The sequence below is a fragment of the Taudactylus pleione genome, unplaced genomic scaffold, assembly GCF_031769625.1.
Source record: "Taudactylus pleione unplaced genomic scaffold, aTauple2 ptg000064l, whole genome shotgun sequence".
Lineage (NCBI taxonomy): Eukaryota > Metazoa > Chordata > Amphibia > Anura > Myobatrachidae > Taudactylus > Taudactylus pleione.
This window is the reverse complement of record NW_028284466.1, coordinates 3,652,149-3,664,190: the sequence shown is the minus strand read 5'-3', so window position 1 is coordinate 3,664,190 and position 12,042 is coordinate 3,652,149. Positions and strand designations below refer to the sequence as shown.

Sequence of the window (12,042 nt, the reverse complement as noted above, 5' to 3'; positions counted from 1 at the left end):
CTTTATTGAGCTTTTTAGAGAAATTCACCTGGAAACTGACTTAAGTGATTGTGGAAGTGTTGTATTGATTGTTTTGTTTTTTTATTTGCAGATGAGGTAAAAAGTTGTTTATACAGGTTGAGTATCCCATATCCAAATATTCCGAAATACGGAATATTTTTAGCATGACAGATAGTGAAAACTTTGATTTTTGATGGTTCAAAGTACACAAACTTTGTTTAAGGCACAAAATTATTAAAAATAAAGTATAAAATGACCTATAGGCTGTGTGTATAAGGTGTATATGACACAAATAAATTTCATGTATGTACACAAACTTTGTTTGAGCCACAAAATTATTGAAAATATTGTATAAAATTACCTGAAGGCTGTGTGTATAAGGTGTATATAAATCATAAATGCATTCTGTGTTTAGATTTGGGCCCTATACCTTAGACATTTTAATATAATATGCAATTATTCCAAAATACGGAATATTCCGATATCCAAAATACTCCTGGTCCCGAGCATTTTGGATATGGGAGACTCAACCTGTACCAACTTGCATACAAACACTGAAAATCTATTGTACTCACTCCTAAGTGAATTGACCCCAAATGATTAAACGTAATGAAAATTAATACACAGGAAATTAAGAAAAATTTTGCTACAACTCATAGCAACTAATTAGATGTATGCAATCTTTTTCAAAACTGCAATAGAAAACAGCTTGTAATCTGATGGGTTGGTGCATATCTCAACACTTTTCTTGCAGTTACTGGTGCAGCAGGTATATTAAATTTCCTGCAATGTATCAGATTTGTTTTGTGCAGCAGTAAATGAGACACAGCCTACTGAAGTGTGACTGCTCAGGCCTACAGGAAACCATTAAAAATATGGCTCAGATGGAATGGGTATGAGATCCCGGCGGTCCAAATCCCAATGCTGGCATCCTGACAGGGTTAAGATACAGACACCTGTCGGTAGGTATCCTAACCCATTCCCTACCCTAACTCTCCCTCCCCTCAACTTACCTTCGGGATGCCGGTGTCTGTATTCTAAGCAGCGGCATCCCGTGTCGGGATACTGAACGTATCCCGACTGTGGATGGTTATATAGAGCCAGAGTCTGGAGCACTGGATGGCCAACCCCCACCATAATCCATTACCTCTGGATTATAAAATAAGGTGGCACTGCACAAAATGATAGAGACCAGAACTAAAATAAACACCTCAATGATTTAATAAGAAACACAAAAATGGTCATATATATGTATAATATACTGTTATAAATTGCACATTAATATATAATCACTAAGAAAAATTATATATATATTATATATACACACACACAGTAAAATATATTATATATATATATATATATATATATATATAACTGGCATGCACATGTATCAGGCTGTAATAAATCTGAGCTCACCAGCTGGGAGATATATATATATATATATATATACACACATATATATATACACACACACACTTACATATACACACACGTGATTCTTTAGTGATTATATATTAATGTACAATTTATAACAGTATATTATACATCACGATTTTTTATTAAATCATGGGAGGTTATTTTAGCTCTGGTCTCTATCATTGTGTGCAGCACCACCTTATTTTAGAATTTTGGGGTGAGATCAAGGCAGAATCTCACTACAGCTGGGCATCCACTATACAAATTTCTGTCTAATCTGGCTGGTTGGAATGAAACCTGGTAATGTATGGGCGCCAATGACAGTCGATCATATGGTTTTAAACCCTGGAAAACAAACAAAATACAGTTGTTCAAATTGGCTAAATTCGTGTGTTTTAACCAATTTGTCTGAACAACCATTTTTCTCTGTTTTCCAGTCTTATTGAGCAAATAGTTGATTGAAATTAAAATCTGGTAATGTATGGGAGCAAATGACAACCAGCCAGATTGGACAGATATCTGACAGATAATTGTATAGTGTATGCCCAGCATAAGGAAGTCCCTGGCTTAAACACTTTGTACAAGACCCCGCTCTCTTGTCACAGCTTGTAGTAATGTTCCCACAGAGCCTTGGGAAATATATATTTTTTTTCCCCATATAAGCCTTCAGGCCAGGCAAACGTTTCGAGGTGTAACCCTCTTTCTCAAGCCTATAGCATAATGACAAAGACAGACACTGTACACAAACTATGTGTAGTTTTTACCTCCAGACAAATTATCCTTTCCATTTTCTCCTGGAAATCTGACAGACAACCATTAATTCAGCATGATTTTATTACGATTTATTGTCATGAACGGCAATGTTACATAAATTAAACAAGTATCTGTGTTTCAAACTGAATATTCCAAATATTTAGAAAATATTTTCAATCTGTAAGAGAATTCGATTTTCTTGCAACTGTTCTTCACAAAAATAAATCAATTTTTTTCCAACAAATGTATTTAATGTCAAAACAAAACAAAAAAACATTATAGCTTCCAGAAATTTTAAATGCCATTCTTAATTTTTTTTTTCTCTTAAATTAGTGAAAAGGTTTTCACATTTGCTTGGGCTATTTTAATGACATCTGGGTTAAACTAAACAGTCTGGTCATCTTTTATCCTCACTAAAAACTAGCAGAGTCCCTGCCGCTATGTTTGAGAGATCAGAAAATCACAAAGAAATATATATAAAAATAAATTACACTAAGAAAAAAAAAAAATGGAGGTCTGTCTATAGGTGGTTTATTATATATTCTATATTTAAACAGTGTACAAGTTGAAGAAGAAAAAATTCCTTTACTCCTTTTCTGCATGAAGACAAAAGCTAGCACACCTAAAAATAAAATTATGGGACTTTCATTTATACGTTCCATTTGTGAAATAAAGAAAAAAAAAGTTACATGCATGTTCTATGACTGCACATGAGCTCACCCATGTAGCTCTCGGCTGCTCCGAACTGCAGCAATACAGCTTTTAGAATATATTCTGTGGTGTGCCACAATTAACATTGTGGCTAAATTAACATTGACAAATTAATAATTTAACTTAAATATTTGTAGATTTTTTATTATTGGATCATAAAATATAATTCTGATGTAGGCATAAAGAATAATAAAAAAAAAGTATCTAATGCAAATCAACTATTTTAAGCAATGTGTTAGAAAGAAAACCCAAAGCCAAATGGAGTTCACCAACAGAAGATCAAATCAAAAGTTCTACTTCTGTTGTGGTGTAACCCCAATCAGGTGGGTTCCTCTAAGGCAGACTTTCAAATTTAGCTTCCATGTACTTAACCCAAACATTGCTTGCCATATTTGCATCAAATTCTTAGATAAAATACTGGATTTCAATACAAATTTGTTTTTTCAATCCATATAACTACTGTACCTTACCGTTAGTTAATTTTATAGAGATTACATGTAAAAACTCATGTCCATTGACCCTATTTAATTTAGTCTTCAAATAACTTATACAATATCAATAATGATTATAAAATGTATCAATATTGTACAACTCTTTCCTATATTCACTAACAGGAATGATAGAGAGTTTAAATAATTGAAGCATCTATGTCTGTGAAATGTTTCTACAGGTGGGCTAGCATTTGTAAGAGTTCCCAAAGCCTTTGAAGTGTACCCATCACTTTCACATAGTGCAAGCAGACATTTTGGGGGCTGAACCAATATTCAGCATATCAATTAATTGACACCAGAATAAGTTAACAACTCTTTCCAAAATAAAAAGGAGTACTATTTATTACTCTAATGCCGGGTCAATTATTAGACTAATATTGTCTAGGCAATATGTCGTCCGATCCGGCGGATCGGAACATCATATCAGGCACATAGTCTATTGTGCACCCGATGTCGCTGACTATGCGCGCTCCCATGCGTCGTCAGCAATATCGCCTGATGGACCAACAGGCGATCTAGTTAGCGGGGGCCATGCTCCGAGTGCAGCAAGGCCCCCCTGGTTTCTCCCTGCATCGGCAAGTGTGTACGTACTTGCCGATGTCGGCACCCAGCCGGATACAGTCACTTACAAGGTCGGTACATACTAGACAGTCTAGTGTGTGCCGGTCTTAAGTGCTGAAAGAGGAGTTGTGCATAAGTGCTTGACTGGTTCACTTAATAGTGAGGAAATCCTGGTGAGCATCACAGCCAGAGAGCTTTCCACCTGCCTTACATCTTAACCGGAGTGCACGGCATACGCACAGTACAATAGAGGTCTAATTAAATGAGAACCTCTATAGGCTGGCCAGACTCTGTATTTCACATGATCTGTGGGCCCTTTATACCAGTCTGACACTGTATAAATTTGTAAGTGCTATATTGTAGAAAACCATATTAGGTCAACAATTGATTTCCTTTTGACATTAATTTCTTCTAATCTACTAAACTCATAGGGGCAGATTCAATCCTGCAGCTAAAACTCTGCTCTGAGATATTTAATTAAGTGTTGCTACCCCAACACAGTAAGCCCCAGAGGGTGCACTTAACATGTTTTTTTCTTTGCAGCCTCAGCATCTGCAAGGGAAAAAATAAAATCTACAATAAATGCACCTTCTGGGGCTTATTGCGCAGGGTAACCCATAGATTCCAGGCACTTAGCGCAGAATCTATGGGTTAAAGCACAATAGCAAACGCACAGGGAAAATGGCTAATATTTGTATAGCTCCAGGCATTAAACCTGGAGCTTTAGCCACGTGGTAAACACCACAGCTAATTCTGCCCCATAGTTTGGGACCTGTCAGAAGAGAGATTCCTTTAGACACACTGCATAATGGGGAGTTTACTCTTAAATGAACATGCAGTGAGATATTCAGTAAAAGAGGAGGAATAGAAAGCTTGCCCTAAAGGCAAACTTAGCTGACAAAATGCAGTTTTACATATCATGGCACCATGGATCCTTCATAGCAGGAGCACCTACCCATGCCCTTGCCTGCCATGTTCCAAGTTGCCAAAGGCCTCTTCCTGTAACCGTTTCATTTGCATGAACAAGGGGATAATGTTGGGGTCACGGACTATAAAACACGGCCTGTCTGGAAGGAAAGAAAATCAGGAAGACCTATTGTAGAATTCTGTATTAACATTGTTTTTTCCTGGAACATCTGTCTCTAGTGCTAAGGCACTGACAGTGTGTTTAGCCAACGCTACAATAAAACTCACATATACAGAATTAAGGGGGGAGATGTACTAAGCCTTGAGAGAGATTAAGAGGAGAGAGAAACCAATCAGCTCCTGTCACTTTACAGGCAGTGTTTGAAAAAAAAAAAAAGACATTTAGGAACTGATTGGTTGGTACTTTACCTCACCCCACTTTATCTCTCTCCAAGGCTTAGTACATCTACCCCAGTGACCCTTTTAAAAAAAATAAATTGTTAAAAAAAAAAAAAAAGATGATTATCCTGTCTGTAGAGGATATAAGAACTATAAAAACCTGTATTTTCTTCATGAGGAATAGAAAAATAGGCTTTTTTCACATCATAAATAGACTTTTAAATAAAACCTATATAGTAGTTCCATGACACTTTAAAGAACATGTTGAATTTCCTCCACTTTTATGGAATATCCTCCATAGTATACAGTTTCAGTATGCATACTATCAGCAATGCACATGACCTTTGTCACGTGCATTGCTGAAGCGGCAGATCTCAAATTCCATGTGTTACTTAGTGTTGGGCAATTAAATTCTGCATTTAAAACATGGCTGCATGGACAGGCATCTGACAGGTCCCTTCATAGGGTATAACTAACCCTAATATAGTTCTTATAGATTTTTAAACCAAATGGCTCAATTGATGATGGTTTGCTAAATCACTGTCATTAAACTTTATGCTGGTGAAAGTGGTGTATCCAACTTTTATCACAGGTAACAGAGGCCGGATTATGTGAAAGTCTATCCTAGTACAGTATACTTTCGGATTCATTTGAGACAGGACAGCTAGATTTTCTAGAATACTGTATACCTGGAAAAAAAAAAGCCTTCACCAGAACAGTGCTCGCAATATAACAAAGATTTGCAGATTAAATTATAATTCTTAAAGTGAAATTGCACCCCTTCACACACACCCCATTTTAACTTAAAAAAAAAGAAAAAAAAAAGAAGGATAGTCATACTAAATATGAAACTATCCAATATAAAATCGCTCAATCAAAACACCTCACTTTCAGGGAATGAAAGTGAAGAATATGTGCAAGGTTTTAGAAGAAAATAAGATAAGAAAATAAGTGCTAAGTAAGTGATCAGCAAACATTGCACTTGGGATTAGTGCCCCCCAGATCGAGCAAAAATGTCAAGTTTTGCTATACTAAAATTTTAGGAACATCTAAAGCTTCAATAACATTAGGGGAGACTTCTGAGAGCTGGTACAAAGCGCAAAGACAGTTCCCCATCAGAAACCAATTAGATGCTTCAGTTATAGAAAATTAAAAATTCCAAATGGCTTCAACATCCCGCGTAATTCATTGCAAGTACAATCTAACATTACACATGGGCGATGGTTCAGGAGACATGTCAGAGGAAGACTGCTGGAGTCTCACACTGAAAAAGGTGCTAGCTATAAATAGTGGGCACTCCAGAGTGCAGCGGGGTATGTTGCAGAAACAAGGTAGTATTTGCTTTCATGCAGGAAGGAGCCTAATGTGTGAAGTGGATGAATTCTAGTAGCATGGCAGCAGTCAGTCCACCCCAGCCTTGGGAGTACAGGAGCCGACGACTAATCAGGTGGTGCTTGGATCTTCTATGCTTTGTACTTCTGCTTCCCATCCTCACTAATCACACAAATGTGCTGAAAAACAAAGAGACAAGGGATACTGTGCATGAGCATACAGTGTTTCACCTCAGACAGTAGTAAGGGAAGGTGTGTTCAGGAGAGGAAATGGTACATTAAATTGCTAGGTCTATAAAGAGTGCCCACCACCTACACAGAGGTGGCAGCAGCCGTTGTGCAAGTTGAACAAATGTTCACAAGAATACAGCTAGTCTGTAACTATGCCAATCACTGAGGCACTGACATCAGCCGGGAATTCCTATAAACTGGTCCAGCAACACAATGCGACTTTAGGGTATCTTATATTACATATTGTAAGAAATGCTGTAAAAAAAAAAACCACTTACATTCAAATCTCTAAAGTATTCATTGTAGTCTAGTGCATATCCCACAACAAACTTGTCTGGTACTTCGAATCCTACAACTGTAAAGCAACATGTAACAATTGAGTGATGGGTTATAGAGAAGGGAAAACACAAAAGCAAAATAAAATTGACATTGTTTTCAAAGTGAAAAAAAAAACAGAAAAAAAATTGTGCTAATAAATATTAAATAAGGTTATAACACACTGGTAGGGCAGTAAGTGTCAAGACACGTTAATTTAATATCAATTATGAAAAACAAAATATATATCCTGATATCTGCTGGACAGCTATATTGCTAATATTATATGCTACCTGGACAAGAGACGTCTTACTGCTGCACGCAACAGGAGTTATATTTACCGGGTGATCACGTGGATGTTTGCTGTGCCCGAGATTGGTTCCACTAGCCAATGCATCTGCCTACCTGTGAGAGGGGTGCCGCAGTGCTAAGCGGTTAGGAAGCCCCAGTCTATCGGGTAATTACATAAATACGGCTGACAGACCTGGTAACATTTGTTTTAAGCAGAACTCTCTGGCAATTAAACAGCTTTCCTTCAGATGCTGGTCCGATCATATATGTTTCTGGTACTTTTAGTTCCAGACTGCAGATAAGTTATGACTTTCTATATAAAGTGAAAATACATACGTTAAAATATGTACTGAACATCAACATTTTTCTCAGTAATTATATTTGTAATGGGGCTATTGTGATGAATTTTTCACCAAATGTCAGCAACAACCCATGCAATCCACACATGTAAAGAAATCAAACCGTAGATGTCCATAAATTAAATTATGTGAAGTGACACAGGGAAACAGTATTGAACACCTGAAGAAAAGGAGGTACAAAAAAGGAATAGAAAGCCAAGACACCAGCTGAAATCAATCAGTAATTAGAAAGCAATCCAGCCCCTTTGTCAGTGCAAACTAATATAAACTGGTTCAGTCCCAACTGATGGTAATGAGACACCTTTTTATAGGCCAGGGTCTCTCACAGAAAACATCTCATGATGGGTAAAAGCAAAGTGCTCTCGTAAGACCTTCGCAACCTTATGGCTGCAAAACATACTGATGGCATTAGTTACAGAAAACTTCTGAAAGTTTCAGTGAGCACTGTTGGGGCAATAATCCGGAAGTGGAAAGATCATCATTTCACCATAAACCGGCCACGGCCAGGTACTCCTCACAAAATTTTTGACAGAGGAGTGAAACAATTATCAGAACAGTTCTCCAAGAGCCAAGGACCACTTGTGGATAGCTTCAGAAAAACCTGAAATTAGCAGGTACAATTGTTTCAAAGAAAACAATAATGCACTCAACTGCCATGGCCTGTATGCACGCTCACCATGTAAGACTCCATTGCCGAAGAAAAAGCACGTTGAAGCTTGTTTAAAGTTTGCTGGACAACATTTGGACAAGCCTGTGAAATATTGAGAATATATAGTCTGGTCAGATGAGACCAAAATGTAACTCTTTGGATGCCATAATACACACCATGTTTGGCGGAGAAATGGCACTGCACATCACCCCCAAAACACCATACCAAACAGTGGAGTTTCGAGGTGGTAACATCATGGTGTGGGGCTGTTTTTCAGCATACGGTATTGGCATACTTCATATGATTGAAGAAAGGAAAAATGTACCAAGACATTCTTGATAAAAATTTGCTGCCATCTACCAGGATGCTGAAGATGAAACAAGGGTGGACATTTAAGCAAGACAATGATCCCAAACACACAGTCAAGGACGCTCTCAATTGGTTTCAGAGAAAGAAAATAAAGCTGCTAGCATGGCCCAGCCAATCACCTGACTTGAATCCAATTGAAAATCTATGGCAAGAACTAAAGATCAGAGTTCATAGAATAGGTCCACAGAAACTTAAAGATTTGAAGACTGTTTATCTGGAAGAATGGGCCAAAATCACACCTGAGCAATGTATGCAACTAGTTTTTCCATACAGGAGGAGTCTTGAAGCTGTTGGTACGGCAGCACTCCGGGCAATGAAGGAAGACAACTAGTCGTTGGTGATGCAACGTATTAACACTTTAATGAGTATTTGTCAAGCATTAAAACGTTGCATCACCGACAACTAGCCTTCTTCATTCATAGCCGAAACATTAAATGATTATTATTAATAACGCGTCTTGACACTTACTGCCCTACCAGTGTTCTATAACCTTATTTAATATATTTTTATTAGCGCAGTTCCACACCTCTTTTCTTGTGTTCAGATTGGATTTTTCATCAATGCATTATTTGGAACTAGCTGCTGTATTCTTACCTTTTTATTAGAAGTTTTTACACATGTATTGATTTTTTTTATTATACGTTAATATTTCTATTAGCGTCAAGAAAAATATTTTTTTGTTAATGTTGGCAAAGTCACATACAACAGATAATCAATATTTTATATGAGTCAAAATTCACTTGCTGCTAAAACAGTGCATACAATGTATAATGTAGTAGCACGAGATGTACTCATGTAAAGAGTTAAATGTTTTGCCACAAAAGCCTGACATTACTGAATCAGTAGGCACAGACATCACATCTATAATTTACCAGTAGAAAATACTAGATACTCACAATCGGGCCTATATCCAACACTGCGTGGCGTTCTCTTTACAAGTAAGCTGTTAGAAAAATGAATACATTATTTAATAGACAAACAAGGTAAAAAAAACACCAATCAAAAAATAAATAAAATTAAACTAACTGTAATGGACATTGCATTGCGAAGGCCTGATTTGTCATTGTAATATGCAAGAATGATTTATCCTCCAGGAAGTACGACAAGTTTTTGCCTAACAGGGAAGAATGCTATGTTGTAGAATGTCCCACTTTCCATAATAGGAGAGAATAAAAAGGACAGGACAGTGCACCTTTTCCCCGGTCAGTGGTGACATACAGAACCCTACTTGCATTTTTAGCCTCTCTAGCAAAAACATGAAAAGTGGAGGTTAGGCTGCGGCACTTGGGATGGCGCAGACATGATGATCAGGTTACTGGAATTTGAACTGTAGTTCTGTAACACAGCCCAGGATGGCTGAGGGTTCCCAGTATTATATGGCCAGGAACTGCAGACAGAAGATGAATCATCTCGGTAAGTAACAGTATATGAAGCATCACATGGAGTCATGGGTGACCAGAACGTCCGGTACAGATGTGGATTATGCAAAAATTATTTTCCTTTTAAATGGGAAAAATAAAAATATATGAAATGGCCACGTTAGGCTTATCAATGACAAACAAGAACATATGTGGTCAGGCAATGAACAATAGATTTGCTGAAAACAAATAGCCATGCACTGTACAAGCTTTCTAGCCCCAGATTGACTTAATGACCCTTAAATAAAATCCACCCAAAATACATCTGAAATATTTAAAGTATAGGTTTCAGTTTGAGAGGACATTACCTCCTTATAGCATGGGGTATTTTATACATTATGTCCATAGCCAGACCACATTTCCCTGTTTTCTTGTACGGCTGTAATGGAGACATAACCTGTAAACAGCTTTGTGTATTCTATTACCTAGTACAGTTTGTATTGTAGATACTTAGCCCAACTAGTAGAACCCCAGAAAGTTTGATCAAAATGAATTAGTTCTCAAGTGGCACACCAAATGATGCATATGTTATTGCTAGGCAAGATGGAAATATGGGGCTGGGAAAGAAAAAAAAAAAAAAAAAAAAAGTTTACCATTAACCAACAAACCCTATTTCAGACCTCTATGGACAGTATGGTCAGACCGCAAGCAAATTGTATCCAACAGCAGTTACCATATCAGCCCTATGAGATCCAGCATACAACTGATGGATAGTGCTGCCAGGCAGGAGATATCCAGACAGAGTCTCCACTCACTCTTCCTTACACTAGTGCAAGGCCTAGCCAACCTGAGGCTCTCCAGCTGTTGTGAAACTACAAGTCCCAGCGTGCCCTGCCACGGTTTTGCTATTAGGAAATGTTAAAACTGTGGTAGGGCATGCTGGGACATGTAGTTTCACAACAGCTGGAGAGCCACAGGTTGGCCAGGCCTGCACTAGTGTAACACAGGAATCCCATTGTTCCCCACTGAGTATTACTCGAGCTTTATTTATTTTTATTTTGTTTTAGTTGGGGGGGATATAATTGAGCAGCTGATTGGCAAGTGTGTATACCTTACCAAACGCCCGCACGTTTTGCGGACCGATCCATCGTGTAAGCGAGCACCCAGTATAAGAGTCTCTTGGTCAATCCCCCCCACCTAATAGAAACATTCCTTAACTTATTTCCTTTTGTCTTTCTGTTCACACTAAAGAAGCAACATGTAGGCTTCAAGATATAGTAAAAGTCAATAATAGAATTACTTGCTTTTAACAGAGTATTGCCAGGATTAATTATAGATATTACCTGGCTACTTTCACCATCTTGGGATTGTACTGCTGCAACATCGCAAGAAGCGTCTTCATCGTCTTTCCTGTGTCAATGATGTCCTGACAGGACAGCATATAAATACAGCTGATCACAATTGCGTTTGATACAACAGTGTGACACCGACGTTTAACTTTACCAAACATTTTTATGAATCGCTGATATTAATGTATTTAATCCATTTATGCAAACGGTTTTCCACTGTAAATAGTCCCTACAGTATATCCCTTACCTTCCCAATAACATTCATTTAGGTGGGTATCCACCTCCCATGGCACCACTAAAGTGCATTCTATTTAGCATGGTCCCAGCACTCAGACATAGCCGGGGACCTTTGGTGCTGCTCAGCTCACTACACCGCAGGAGCCCTAGTGGACCCTGCTACATAGAGCAAATGGTGGGTGTGCCAGGGGAGGCACTTCATTACTCTAGAAGGATGTATGCACACAGGCTCATAGGGATCAATGATCCCTGTGAAGATTTGCATTGGAATGTAGTGTTTTACGTTACTCTGTCACTGTGTGCGTGCCAAAAGCAT

The 12,042-nt window shown here is 37.9% G+C and overlaps 1 protein-coding gene across 1 annotated transcript in view; it reads right to left on the bottom strand.

Moving 5' to 3' along the window:
• Positions 1 to 2,232: 2,232 nt before the first annotated feature.
• Positions 2,233 to 12,042, bottom strand: part of HPRT1 (hypoxanthine phosphoribosyltransferase 1) — a 47,808-nt gene continuing 37,998 nt past the window's right edge. The window contains exons 6-9 of the mRNA XM_088465747.1: positions 11,484 to 11,566; positions 9,679 to 9,725; positions 7,078 to 7,154; positions 2,233 to 6,748 (exon numbers count right to left, since the gene is read on the bottom strand). Of these exons, the coding sequence (XP_088321873.1) occupies positions 6,701 to 6,748; positions 7,078 to 7,154; positions 9,679 to 9,725; positions 11,484 to 11,566 (255 nt within the window). The 3' untranslated portion in view covers positions 2,233 to 6,700. The remainder of the gene's footprint in view (positions 6,749 to 7,077; positions 7,155 to 9,678; positions 9,726 to 11,483; positions 11,567 to 12,042) is intronic.